The 14,123-nt window shown below is 41.2% G+C and overlaps 1 protein-coding gene across 1 annotated transcript in view; it reads right to left on the bottom strand.

Moving 5' to 3' along the window:
• The window catches only part of cmtm8b (CKLF-like MARVEL transmembrane domain containing 8b), a 58,691-nt gene that overhangs the window by 3,132 nt on the left and 41,436 nt on the right, over positions 1-14,123 (bottom strand). The window contains exons 2-3 of the mRNA XM_072575765.1: positions 4,916-5,089; positions 2,113-2,232 (exon numbers count right to left, since the gene is read on the bottom strand). Of these exons, the coding sequence (XP_072431866.1) occupies positions 2,113-2,232; positions 4,916-5,089 (294 nt within the window). The remainder of the gene's footprint in view (positions 1-2,112; positions 2,233-4,915; positions 5,090-14,123) is intronic.

Below are 14,123 nucleotides of genomic sequence, written 5' to 3' on the forward strand. Positions count from 1 at the left end.
GGTAACCTTGTGCATATTCACCATGTGTTCCTCTCCATTACTGTCTCACACAATATACAGGCATAGGCTAATCATTGGCTTTTTTTGCCTCTTTAATACAAAAAGTTTTTTCCAGTTTCTGTACTTGGACTGCTGAAATAGTTTAAGACCTCTATCTCTTAGATGGCCTGAGGACTGCTAAAACTAAACTGCCCTTCTGCTGGTATGGGTCCTCCTCTTTTGAACTGAATCTACATCTAGCCTTAGCTTCTCTTATAGTAGGCCATAAAAGCTCAACTTAGTAAACGCTTCAGCAATTATTTTACTAGGTAGCCTGTCTAGTCATTGAACAGAAGTCACGTGATTTGTTGGAAATACTGTTTTTAGCAGTGGGCAAAATCAAAGTTTCTGATCCCTGCCCCAAAAATAAAGTCACCTTCACAGAAAACCAAGCGCCCATTTTCCCCAACTTTACATTACTCTATCCTCTCCAAGTTCCAACTAAACAACATAAACTAAATTTTAGTCACAAACTTTATTCCTCAACCCTATTGAATTTCAGCTCCAACATTCTCATTTATGGTCTTTATTTCATGAACCAGTCAAGTTGTAGCATGAAGGGAGGTTGGGTAAGGGACTGTATGCTCCTAATTGTTCTTTTCTCACGAATGTTCTTCATCGTTCTCTTCAAGGCATTGGCTTATGCAAAGATATCACTCTGTGAATACCAATCACTTCTTTACAATAATAGAATGTTCTAGCTTATTGTAGATGGGACCATTCCTCACCAATTAATTCAGACCATGAATTCAACCTGAGGGTACACAGACAAATCAGAAGCTCTCTTTACCAGACATCTGCATATCTACAATTTCTAACTCAACTCAATGACTGAGTACCAACATTAGAAATCATAGAATCATAGGATCCCTACAGTGTAAAAACAGGCCATTTGGCCCAACACGTCCACACCGACCTTCCAATGAGCAATCCACCCAGACCTATTCCCTTAAACTATTATTCTCCATTACCCCAGACTAATGCACCTAACCTACATATCCTTGAACACGATGGACAATTTAGCTTGGTCAATTCACCTAATCTATACATAGAATCATAGAATCCCTGCAGTGTGGAAACAGGCCTTTCAGCCCAACAAGTCCACATTGACCATCCGAAGAGTAACTCACCCAGACCCATTCCCCTACTACACTACATTTACCCCTGACTAATGTATTTAACCTACACATCTCTGAACACTATGGGCAATTCAGCATGGCCAATCCACCTGACCTGCACATCTTTGGACTGTGGAAGGAAACTGGAGCACCTGGAGGAAACCCACGCAGATGCTATGAGAATGTGCAAACTCCACATAGACTGCTGCCTGAAACAGGAATCAAACCCAGGTCCCTGGCACTGTGAGGCAGCAGTGCTAACCCTCGAGCCACCAACCTGGCTGATCTTTCCCTTTCTAATCGATTTGTTTTCAAATTTTATTTTTTGGATGTGGTTAATTTTGGCAGTTTTTATTGTCCATCTTTGGGTATCCTAAAGGTTTTAAAAGACAATGAGGTCAATTGCAGCATCCAAAAATCTGATCAAATAACTCAGTGCATAGAAACAGGAATGCGCCATTCAGCCTCTTGAGCTTCAAGTAAATCCTAACAGATTTGTATTTTAACCCATTTTAGCTACCTTTGCTCCTTATCCCTGGGTACACTTACATAACAACAACTGGCACAGCGTCTTCAAAACAGAAATAAAATTAACATAAATATCTGTAGATGCATATTTTGGTTTAAATTGCTTTTCCTTTTGGTGTCAACTTACTCAAATAGTACGCATATGTTACTTGAACTACGTTGGAAGGAGGAGCCACTGCCTTTGGATGAAAAGATGTGACTAGGGAAGGGGCCTTTTCTCCTTCAGGAATTTGGATGGGAATCTTAGCTCATTCACAGAACTGGATAACACATACCTGCAAATGAGCCTGGAATCAATAACAACTCTTCAGATGAGCTTATGTTGCCAATGGATAGCTTGGCAAATAGAAGTCAGATTTTTAATAAGTTTGGCTCTTGTTTACCTGCACGAGGAAGAAAGTATGCGATAAATCGAAAACTGACTTACCGTGGAAGCCACCCAACTGTTGTAGTTGTGTGTACCTTCTTGAGCTTGTTTTATTGAAATTGCATCCACAATTGAGGCTAAGAGGTACATCAAAGTAGCACTGGCATTAAAACTCAAACCCTGTAGTTAAGAGAAACAGCATTATTACCCCACTTCAGTAGTACTAATTTATACATCCAGTAGATACACTTCTGCAGAACTTGGAGAAAAAAAGAACTTGGGATTAATATGGCAAATATTTAACATGTTTGGGATATCTGATAATGGTCACAGAGCAACGGCTGCTATGTAGTACTATGACTTATGTAGGTACATGCAGCAGTGAACGTTCACACAGCAAACTCCCAAAAACATGAAAAATCACCAAATATTTTAGGTTCTGTTATTTGAGGAAAATGTTGGCAATGACACCAAAGCATTCTGCTGTTCTTCATGCTCTTTTATGTCCACCCGAATAGTCAGGCAGCACCCCAATCCTACACTCATGCATCAGACTAGATTCTCAAGATCTGAGGCAGCTTTAACCACATCTGGTTTTGGCATAGTCCTTTCATCTAAATGGAAGTCACATAAAACAAAATGAACAACAAGTTTATTCCACTGCCTTAAAGCTCAACTGTGATAATATAGGGTTTACTAACACCTTCACGACTGTTAAACCTGTTCCACCAATTGCAACAACACTGCAAAAGGTAAGCAGAGGTGGTCGGGGCTGAATTTTCTCAGCCCACTGATGCAGTCCTACTACATCTCCAGTGGAAGAATATGGAACTAGCCTGACAGCTGGATGCACTGGTTTCCAGTTTAGGCTAGACACTCCCACCAGGCCTATAATGGAGAAGTATCTCTGCCCTCCCTTGTCCTCGAGACATATCTCCCTAATATGACAGTTCTCGCTTTCTTACCACAGTAGAAACTGGAGCAGGATTTGGGGTCAGTATGTGCCAGCAAGTTGTGGTATACTTGGCAGTGAAATTAAAATCGATAAGATGAGGATGGAATTGTATGACAATGATTCTCTTTTTTTTGCGTGAATCTGAATCTCATAAGAGATAATAAAATTTACAGCATTGCAATTGAATTCTTAAACCTTGGTCAGTGAATGGAGCAATTGCATTCATTTTGTGAATTTGAAAATGTGAAATGTGCACATACCTCTGGGCAGGTGCCAGATTTACATCATCTTTTACAGTAAATCTACTCCGTACAATGAGTTGGCACCATTAAAGAATGTCATACAAATAATTGACCACTCACTGGCCTGTCCATGGGGAAATTAAGACAAGACTACATATTATATGAAAGAATTTTTTCCCATCGAAACAGAAATTAGATATTCTCACTGTTGTAGCTTCTCATTTTTGTAATTTGTGTCTTTACAAGTATTGTTTCAATGAGGCACAATGCTATTCAAGGCCAGTGTGCTTTAAATCACTGCACTGCCCAGCAACATATCCACGATACAATCCCAACAAACCAAGACATGTATACAACTGTGAGGCCTGCACCCACTACATAGATGGTCACTCATTTCCTTGCACTATTCCCATGTCCTGGACTGTCTAACATGCCTTGAGGGACCATATTCCAAAGGTTCCCTGTGAACACCATTCTCTCTAAAGTTGCAAAGTGAGAGATAATGTTCTGCACTCTGGAGGTGGTGATCTTCCTGCCATCTTTAATACAGTAAAAGTATACAGTAGTTAGTTTCAGAGGGACTATTTCCATTTATCGAGAGATAATTTTAAAAATACAGCTGAAGCAAAATCAGGAAGCATCTTTCAACAAAGAGGAAACTCTCACCTGCAGAAAAAGTGTCACATCTTGGGCAACTGAAATTTTCAAGATCAGAGATGGAGCAAACATGGGTCAAAGACAAATAAGCAAAAAAGGAACTGCAGATCAATTGTGATTTATCAAGGTGACAGAATAGCATTCAGGGGCTGAATGGGCTATTCCTGTTATAATCCTATGACTCAGTTTTCCATTAAAATGTTCAAATGAACTGCCTCTGTTACACTAAAGATCTGTGATGGCTCATGTTTTGCATTTCACACATCACAAGGATTATTTGCATTACTCAACTTGGTCTCTGCCGTAAGAGTATAGAAGATGTTAGTCTAAACTGTCAGGAGTGTAAGTCACTGCTAACAAAATTAAACTCTCTTCACATAAAGATTAACTGAAGATAATAAAACTTCTGTCTAACTGCACCTACTGAACTCTCTCCAAGGCTAACCTTCCACTAAACTCCACACACACACTGTCCTTCGTACTTGATTGGCCATCCTCAGATAAAGATTGCTCGTCAAATCACTGGAGGTGGCCTTGGTTTGAAAGTATTGAACTGAGATCAGTGAACAGCCATCATCCTAGAACTTTATACTTCCGCACAACAGATACTAATTCGGCTGCTCATTCCTGATACTTCCCCTCCAGAGTGCAGAACATTTATCTTTACTTCCAGTTTCATAACCATTCTGTCCTGAATTGACCTCAGGTGAAGCAGAAATAGATTCAAAAACTGACTGGAGCTACGAGCTAGGTAAAGGAAAATTCAAACAAGAGACCTACTCCCAACAGATAGACAAGTGAAAGCAGGATCAGCATTAGCAGCAATGCTCCCACATAATAGCCTGCTAATGCTTCGGTTCTAAGCCTGTACAATAAAGCCAGTATACAGGAAAGTATATAGCACCAATGCAACAAACACCAAAACATGAATACAGGACCGCAGGTGAGAAATTCAGGGGAACTATTTTTGAAGAAAACAGTGAAAACAAATGGCTAGCAGGATACTCACCACTGTGGTCCATGGTACCTGAGGAATCTTCGTATAAGCCATGGTGATGTAGAAGATCAAAAAGAAGACTGTGAGCACCCAGTAAAAGACTGCCACGAACATCACCCAGCCAAAGGCAGAGACAGAGAAATATTCTGTACTCGCTATCAATATCCAGACCAACAGCCCAAGTACCTGAAAAAAAAATCCATTGCAAGTATATCACAAATTACTAGCTCCGGGCTGGCTCTAACCTGCCTCTGTCTGGATCAGTTAGGAAATGAGCTGACCTCATTTTACTGCATTGAGAATACTTTAAAACATCCAGGCCCAAAACATTTGCATTTTTTAAAAAAATGCAATCACACAGCAGTGGCTAAAATCATTATTGCACATAATATTGATGTACAGAGACGATCTTGGGGTTCAAGTCCACAGCTCCTCAGAAGTGGCCTCACATGTAGATAGGGTGGTGTAGAAGGCGTATGACATGCTTGTCTTTATTGGTCAGGGAACTGAGTACAAGAATCAGCATTCGTGTTGCAGCCTTACAAGAGTTTGGTTAGGCCACACTTAGAGTATTGCGTTCAATTCTGGTCGCTACATTACTGAAGAGTGCAGAAGAGGTTTACCAGGTTGCTGCCTGGATTAAAGGGTATGAGCTATGAGGACAGGCTGGAAAAACTCAGGGTATGATGAAGGGCTTTTGCCCGAAACGTCAATTTCGCTGCTCATTGGATGCTGCCTGAACTGCTGTGCTCTTCCAGCACCACTAATCCAGTATTTGGAAAAACTCAGGTCATTTTCTGAGGCTGAGGGGAGATTTGATGGAAATCTATAAAATTAGGAGATGCACATATAGGGTTGACAGTCAGAATCTTTCTCCGCCCCAGAGTTGAAATGTTAATACCAGGGGCCTTGCATTTAAGATGAGAGGGGGAAAAGTTTTCTTTTCTTAAAAAAAAAGAGTGGCAGGACTCTAGATGTGCAAACTCAATCTTATCAAAAAAACTGATAGGTACATAGAAAAGGACTGCACATAGTGGATTGGAAAGAGAAATTAAAAATAGGCAATGCATGTCTTTAAAATTGATGATTGATGCACATCACAAATAATAATCTAACATTTTTCATGAGGTTATCAGGAGTCATGTGTATTCCAAACTTGTTTTATTTCTAAATTTTCAACATTTGGTTTGTTTCTTTTTGTTATTAAAAGGGGAATAAACATATTTAACATTGAGCATTACCACAGAAAATTTAAATGTTATGAGTGGATGACATTAACAGTAAAAAGCAGTCCCTGTGCATTTCACACACTCAAAATATTATTGTCACCAATGACTAAAGCTGTATTCACATTGCAGTCTGGGTCTCAAGAGAGCAAGAGAATGTAAACACTTTTCCCCATTGCATTTTCTAATGTGCAGCTGGCCTTCCTGTCAACCTTTGTAGAGGCTCAACAGTATGTTCCATTATGTTTGCACTGATAGCATAACAACAAAACCTCTGAAACAAACTACTGCCATGACAGGGTACTGATAAGGGCTGAAGAAGGGCCTATGCCCGAAATGTCGATTCTCCTGTTCCTTGGATGCTGCCTGACCTGCTGCGCTTTTCCAGCAACATATTTTCAGCAGGGGTCTGATAAGGCCCTGTAGATAGCTAATGAAACCCAATGAAAATTTCCTATATCTTACCCCATCCTGTTTTGTACACATAAACAAAAAATCTGGTGGGTTTATGTGGTCACCAACTGTGAAAGATCTCCAGTGGCATCTTTCAAAAAAAAATGCAAAGATCTTATCCATACCAAGAAATCGGTTATGAGCAGTTCTGTAGATGTTAAAGCTCTTAGTGCAATGAAATGTAACTTCTGAAATCACCAAAGTCTCAACATTCATTCATACTTATGGAGCACCTCTAGGATCTCCTGAGGTGTTGTTGCTTATATGCCAGACTATTCAGCAAAATCTTATTAGAGGTCATTCAGTTAACTTCCCTACTTTACACAGATTTCAAACCGTAGAGAAATTTTCAGGAGGAAGATTACTGAGACACTTGAATATTTAATGTGACCACAAAAATGGTTTACAGAAACTGAATTGAGTCACTGGGTCAGTCTGAAGTGAATAAAAGATTAAATGTTTTTAAAGTGACTTGAAATTTGTACCTTTATCTTCTTTCATATTTACCTGCTTTATGATCTTTTCATTTACTACTTCCTTTCTTGTTGAGAAAAATAACCTTATACTTGTATGGACATTCACAAGAACATAAGACCACGTATGACGCCTAGCCACATTGGAGATATTACCTCAGATGACCCAAAATCTTGGTCAATGAAATAGGTTTTAACAAGCATCTTAAAAGGAGTAAAGTAAGGTAGAGAGATGTCGACAGACAATGTGTAAGACAGGGTTGGGCAGACTGGAGCCAGGAAGGATGCTTCCCCTGGTTGGTTTTGGGAGGGGGGTGGGGGTGGGGTGGCTGGAACCAGGGGACTACATGAGGCTGGAAGAACACAGCAAGCCAGGCAGCATCAGGAGATGGAGAAGTCAATGTTTCAGATATAACCCTTCTTCAGGACTGGGATTGGGGTGGGGATGAGGGGAGCTGCAGATAAAGGGGAAGTGTAGGAAGGGTTTTGGGAGAGGAGAGGGCTGGAGTGATGAGGTAGTGATAGGTGAACACAGGTAGAGGGTTCGGCCTGGTTGGTTGATGGGGGTGGGGCGGGGGGGGGGGGGTGGGAGGGGGAATAAATCCAGATGGTAGCTGGAAGAAAGGGTCAGTAAGTGGAATGGAAGGGAGTAGGTGGGGCTTGAAAGGGAGTCAGGGGTTGGGAAAAGAGGTTATTTGATACTGGAGAACTCAAATGTTGAATCCTCCGGGCTACAGGCTGCACAGGCAGAAGGTGAGGTGTTGCTCCTAATATTTCCAGTCTGATTTACCATGGCAATGGAGGAGGCCAAGGATAGACGTGTCAGAGGGGAGTGAGAAGGGAAATTGAAATGGGTGGGGACTGGGAGGTCAGGTCAGCTCTTACTGGTCCAGCGAGATGCTCGGCGTAACGTGCCCTCAGTTTACATTTGGCCTCACCAATGTAAAGAAGACCGGATCGGGAGCACCAGTAAACTAGGTTGGAGGAGATGCAGGTGAACCTCTGTCTCACCTGGAAAGACTGTTTGAGGCTCTGGATGGAGGTGAGTGGGGTGGTAAGAAGAAGCAGATTTAAGATGGAGTTGAGGAGGAACATCTTCACCCAAAGGGTTGTGAATCTGTGAAATTCCCTGCCCAGTGAAGCAGTTGAAGCTACCTTATTGAATGTTTTTAAGGCAAAATGTTGATAGATGTCTGAACAGTAACTGAATTAAGGGTTATGGTGAGCGGGCGGGTGAGTGGAGATGAGTCCTCAAAAAGATCAGCCATGATCTTATTGAATGACAGAGCAGGCTCTATTGGCCAGGTGGCCTACTCCTGCTCCTAGTTGTTATGTTCTAACAATAAAGTGATAATCTGTCAAATGTGATATTTTATTCAATTTGCTTCAGTAACTTTGAACTGCAGTCTAATATCTCGGACTTCATTGATTTCCCTCACCATCAGTTAGGAAACAGCATTTCACTTACATTCTGACCACCACCATCTTGTGGCTATAACTCTACATTACAGTAATACAAGAGCTCAATAGCCTCACCCAGTGGAAATAACCTAGTAATGGATCAATACCATGAAATCGAGCATCTTGCTTTAATACAGAATATTTATTCACAGTTTTGTGCACCAACTTTTCTCCATTTCCACCTTGGCATCAGCGCTGAAAGTGGATCTTGCTGATAGATGACAATAAAAACAAAGTGCTGGCAAAACTCAACAGGTCTAGTAGGATCTGTGGGTAGAAAGTAGAGTTAACATTTTGAGTCTGGCGACTCTTCATCACAACAGAGAACTTTATTTTATCATCCTGCTGTTGGATGGCCCAAATGAAAACTATTAGATCACCAAAGATCTCTCAGTCAAGAGAGGAATTTCTAATTGAATGATTATAGAAAGATGCCTAAATGAGAAATAACAAAGGAATCTGGACAGAACAAGACAAGTTTATTAGAATGGAACCGAATGTTAGGGCAGACATCAGGAAGTATCTCTTCATTCAGAAACAAACAGCAACTGGAACTACTCATTTGATGAAGCGGTATTTTTTAGATGGTTATGTCTCAATTCAAAATTGAGGCGAGTTAAAATCAGCCTTGGATTCTTGCTTAATTTATTGGATACAGGGAGAAACATTATAATCACAGTCATCACAGTAATAGATGGACGATGCACTGTTCACTTGCAACAGTCCATTCTGCTAAAATACTGAACACATTTCTTTGATTATAATGTCTCCTGGAGAGAAATACAATAAAACAAGATTTATATTCTGCTGTTGCAAGTGGCAGTACAAAGACAGATTTTAAATCACTGATTATGCACAGACTAAACTGAACAGTTTGACCGGCTCACATTTTCCATTTTGGGACCAGATTCAAAGAGAACTTTTGATGATGTCATGGGCCAGTGAGCTACCTCAGGACCAAGGTGAAACTGCCCTGCAGCATACACCAGCTGGAAAAAAAAAACCCGAAGGCAAACTTTCCCTTGCAGTACGAAGAGCAACAGAAGGGTTTGGAAATAAAATTCCAAATTCTGACCTAAAACATTCTGCTTTCTTTCAGTGCTTGCTCACAGCTCCCAGGACCAGGGACCATGAGAACTCCATTTTAGACTATAAGACATAGGAGTGGAAGTAAGACCATTCGGCCCATCGAGTCCACTCCGCCATTTAATCATGGCTGATGGGCATTTCAACTCCACTTACCCGCATTCTCCCCGTAGCCCTTAATTCCTTGTGACATCAAGAACTTATCAATCTCTGCCTTGAAGACATTTAGCGTCCCAGCCTCCACTGCACTCCGCGGCAATGAATTCCACAGACCCACCACTCTCTGGCTGAAGAAATGTCTCCGCATTTCTGTTCTGAATTGAACCCCACTAATTCTAAGGCTGTGCCCAGAGGTCCTAGTCTCCTCACCTAACGGAAACAATTTCTTAGCGTCCACCCTTTCCAAGCCATCTATTATCTTGTAAGTTTCTATTAGATCTCCCCTCAACCTTCTAAACTCCAATGAGTACAATCCCAGGATCCTCAACCGTTTCTCATATGCTAGACCTACCATTCTAGGGATCATCCGTGTGAATCTCCGCTGGACACGCTCCAGTGCCAGTATGTCCTTCCTGAGGTGTGGGGACCAAAACTGAACACAGTACTCCAAATGGGGCCTAACCAGAGCTTTATAAAGTCTCAGTAGCACATCGCTGCTTTTATATTCCAACCGTCTTAAGATAAATGACAACACTGCATTCGCTTTCTTAATAACTGATTCAACCTGCATGTTTACCTTTAGAGAATCCTCGACAGATCCCTTTGTACTTTGGCTTTATGAATTTTCTCACCGCTTAGAAAGTAGTCCATGCTTGTATTCTTTTTTCCAAAGTGCAAGACCTCGCATTTGCTCACATTAAACTTCATCAGCCATTTCCTGGACCACTCTCCCAAACTGTCTAGATCCTTCTGCAGCCTCCCCACTTCCTCAGTACTACCTGCCTGTCCACCTAACTTCGTATCATCATAAACTTCGCTAGAATGCTCCCAGTCCCTTCATCCAGATCATTAATATATAACATGAACAGCTGCGGCCCCAACACTGAACCCTGTGGGACACCGCTTGTCACCGGCTGCCATTCCAAAAAAGAACTTCTTATCCCAACTCTCTGCCTTCTGTCAGACAGCCAATCCTCAATCCATGCCAGTAGCTCACCTCGAACACCATGGACCCTCACCTTACTCAGCAGCCTCCCATGTGGCACCTTATCAAAGGTCTTTTGGAAGTCTAGATAGACCATATCCACTGGGTTTCCCTGGTCTAAGCTATTTGTCACCTCTTCAAAAAATTCTAACAGGTTTGTCAGGCACGACCTCCCCTTACTAAATCCATGTTAACTTGTACTAATCTGACCCTGTTCTTCCAAGAATTTAGAAACCTCATCCTTAATGATGGATTCTAGAATTTTGCCAACAACCGAGGTTAGGCTAATTGGCCGATAATTTTCCATCTTTTGTCTTGATCCTTTCTTGAACAATGGGGTTACAACAGCGATCTTCCAATCATCCAGGACTTTCCCTGACTCCAGTGACTTTTGAATGATCTCAACCAATGCCTCCACTATTTCCTCAGCCACCTCCCTCAGAACTTCAGGATGTAGCCCATCGGGGCCAGGAGATTTGTCAATTTTAAGATCTTTTAGCTTTTCTAGCACTCTCTCTTTTGTAATGGCAACCATACTCAACTCAGCCCCCTGACTCCCTTTAATTGTTGGGATATTACTCATGTCTTCCACTGTGAAGACTGACGCAAAGTACTTATTAAGTTCCCCAGCCATTTCCTTATCTCCCATCACTAGGCTTCCAGCATCAGTTTGAAGTGGCCCAATGTCTACTTTTGCCTGTTGTTTGTTTCTTATGTATTGAAAGAAACTTTTACTATCATTTCTAATATTACTGGCTAGCCTACCTTCATATTTGATCCTCTCCTTCCTTATCTCTCTCTTTGTTATCCTCTGTTTGTTTTTGTAGCCAACCTAATCCTCTGATTTCCCAGTGCTCTTGGCCACTTTATAGGATCTCTCTTTTTCTTTGATATATTTCCTGACTTCCTTTGTCAGTCATGGCTGTCTAATCCCTCCCCGGATAATCTTTCTTTTCTTGGGGATGAACCTCTGTACAGTGTCCTCAATTATACCCACAAACTCCTGCCACTTTTGCTCTGCTGTCTTCACTGCTAGGCTCTGCTTCCAGTCTATTTTTGTCAGTTCCTCTCTCATGCCCTCATAATTACCTTTATTTAACTGTAACACCATTACATCCGATTTTGCCTTCTCTCTTTCAAACTGCAGACTGAACTCTACCAAATTACGATCGCTGCTTCCTAAGGGTTCCCTTACTTTAAGATCTTTTATAAAGTCTGGTTCATTGCAAAGCACTAGGTCCAGAATAGCCTGCTCCCTTGTGGGCTCCATGACAAGCTGTTCCAAAAAGCCATCCTGTAAACATTCCAAGAATTCTCTTTCCACTGGCAACATTATTTACCCAGTCACCTTCAAATTCTTCAGGATGTGGCCTCTTGAATTTTCAGAAGGGCTCGATTTACTGGGTTTTCATTCGGAATCACAAGCTTTCAGGGCGCTGCTCTTTGATCAGGACTATAACCTGGTGTCGTCTGACTTCTAAACTTATCCACCCTAGTCCACCACTGGCACCTCCACATCAATGACAATTAAAATGTAGCCAGCAAAGCCAACATCCCACTGATAGATATTTTTAAAAACCTGCAAGTTCCCCTCCAAGCTATGCAACATCCTCACTTTAAATAATGTTACCTTCCCTTCACTGCCACTGGGTCAAAATCCTGGAACGCCCTTCCTAAGATCATTGTGAGTGATGCCAAACCCCAAGAACTGCAGCAGTTCAAGAAGTCAGCTTATCAACACGTCTCTCCAGTGGAAGGACGATGGGCAATAAATGCTGGCCCAGCCAGTGATGCCCACATCATATGAGCAAAGTGAATACTTATCAATACTTTCTCTCTTAACGTGTGAAATCCTCACCTTTAACTCCATTGCCTTGCTCCAACCATATCCTGCATTCTCCTCCAGACCTTTATCATCTCCCTCCAATTGCTGCATTCCTCTCAAACTCCGTCTTTTTGTACATTCCCTGTCCGTTTGTCATAACAAATCAGTAGACATTTCAAATGGTAGCCTGGGTCCAAATTCCACAAATTTCCACACGAAGCCTCTGCATCAATTCATTCTTTTTCAAACAAAAAATATGCACCTGATGTCTTTGATCAAGACGTCTAGCAATCTGTCTAACCTTGCCTGGTTTGATCCTAAGGTCCCTGATTCCCAACCCCTGATATAGCTTTAAAAAATTAGTGAGAGGGGAGAGAGAGAGCGCGTGTGAGAAAGAAGAGAGAGAAAGCGGAGAGGAGAAACAGCTAGGTGATGCTATTCTCTTAAATAAGCTAATATATTGTGCTGAATTTTGCTGCAATTGACAGTTCTCATACTGTTTATTTCTCAAATTCACAAAAAAAACTCACATCTCGTAACTTTGTGCGCACAACAAGTTTACACTCAAAATGTGGGTAAACAAGTTTTACTTATGGGCCACGCCAAAATCTAGTTTATATTGTTGCCTGATATACATGAATGAATCAGGGTCGAAAAGTGTGGCACTGGAAAAGCACAGCCAGTCAGGCAGTATCTGAGGAGCAGCATAGTTGACATTGCGGGCATAAGCTCTTCATTGGGAATATGGGGCAATTTCAGTTTCAATGTGGAAATGCTAATCCCATTCAATGGAAATCCAGAATGCAGAAATGTCAATCTTAAACTGGATTGCACCAGGAGCTGGAAGCATTCTGGTTTGTGAAGTACAGGCTATACCTAGGAAAGGATGAAAAAAAAGGTAAATAGAGATGCAAAAAGCTAAATGGCAGGAGCAACAGTTAACTAGATAAGGGTTGCCATGGTGAGTAATGCATTGTATTTTAATTAATGACTGAATTCAGGAACTAACAACAGGAACAACTTCTCTATTCAACACTATTTCGTATTACTTTTTCTAACTTATTTAGATATGCAAATATTCTAAAATAGACAAAAGCTGTGAAAACCTTCTCTGGACTTGAAATACACTTTACAGATCACTGACTCCGAAGAATCACTTTTAGAATAATGTACAGGTTTTAAGAGGACATTGTGTTCAAAAGTGCTGTTTACAAACTCAGAAGACTTAACAACAGTCAACAGGGTGGCTGTAAGAACACTTTGCTCAGTTGCCACATTTGGCCTTCAGCAAGCAAAAAAAAAATTCTGCACAGGTTTAACTCTTTAATAAACCGGCCAAATTGTAAGGAAGAATATCCACAACAGATGATACCTTTGTGGCCTTTGATTTGTGCAAATGTCCTTATAGATTTTACAAAGATCTCAAAATCAGTGAAAATTATTGCCCTGTTTTCATCAAAATAGCCTTGCCTCAGTTTCAAGTGGGGGACATTATCCTGGGAGGAACTTGTAAATTACTTCAGAACTGTTTTGATGGTGGTCACTGGTCTCG

This window comes from Chiloscyllium punctatum, chromosome 8 (genome assembly GCF_047496795.1).
Source record: "Chiloscyllium punctatum isolate Juve2018m chromosome 8, sChiPun1.3, whole genome shotgun sequence".
NCBI lineage: Eukaryota > Metazoa > Chordata > Chondrichthyes > Orectolobiformes > Hemiscylliidae > Chiloscyllium > Chiloscyllium punctatum.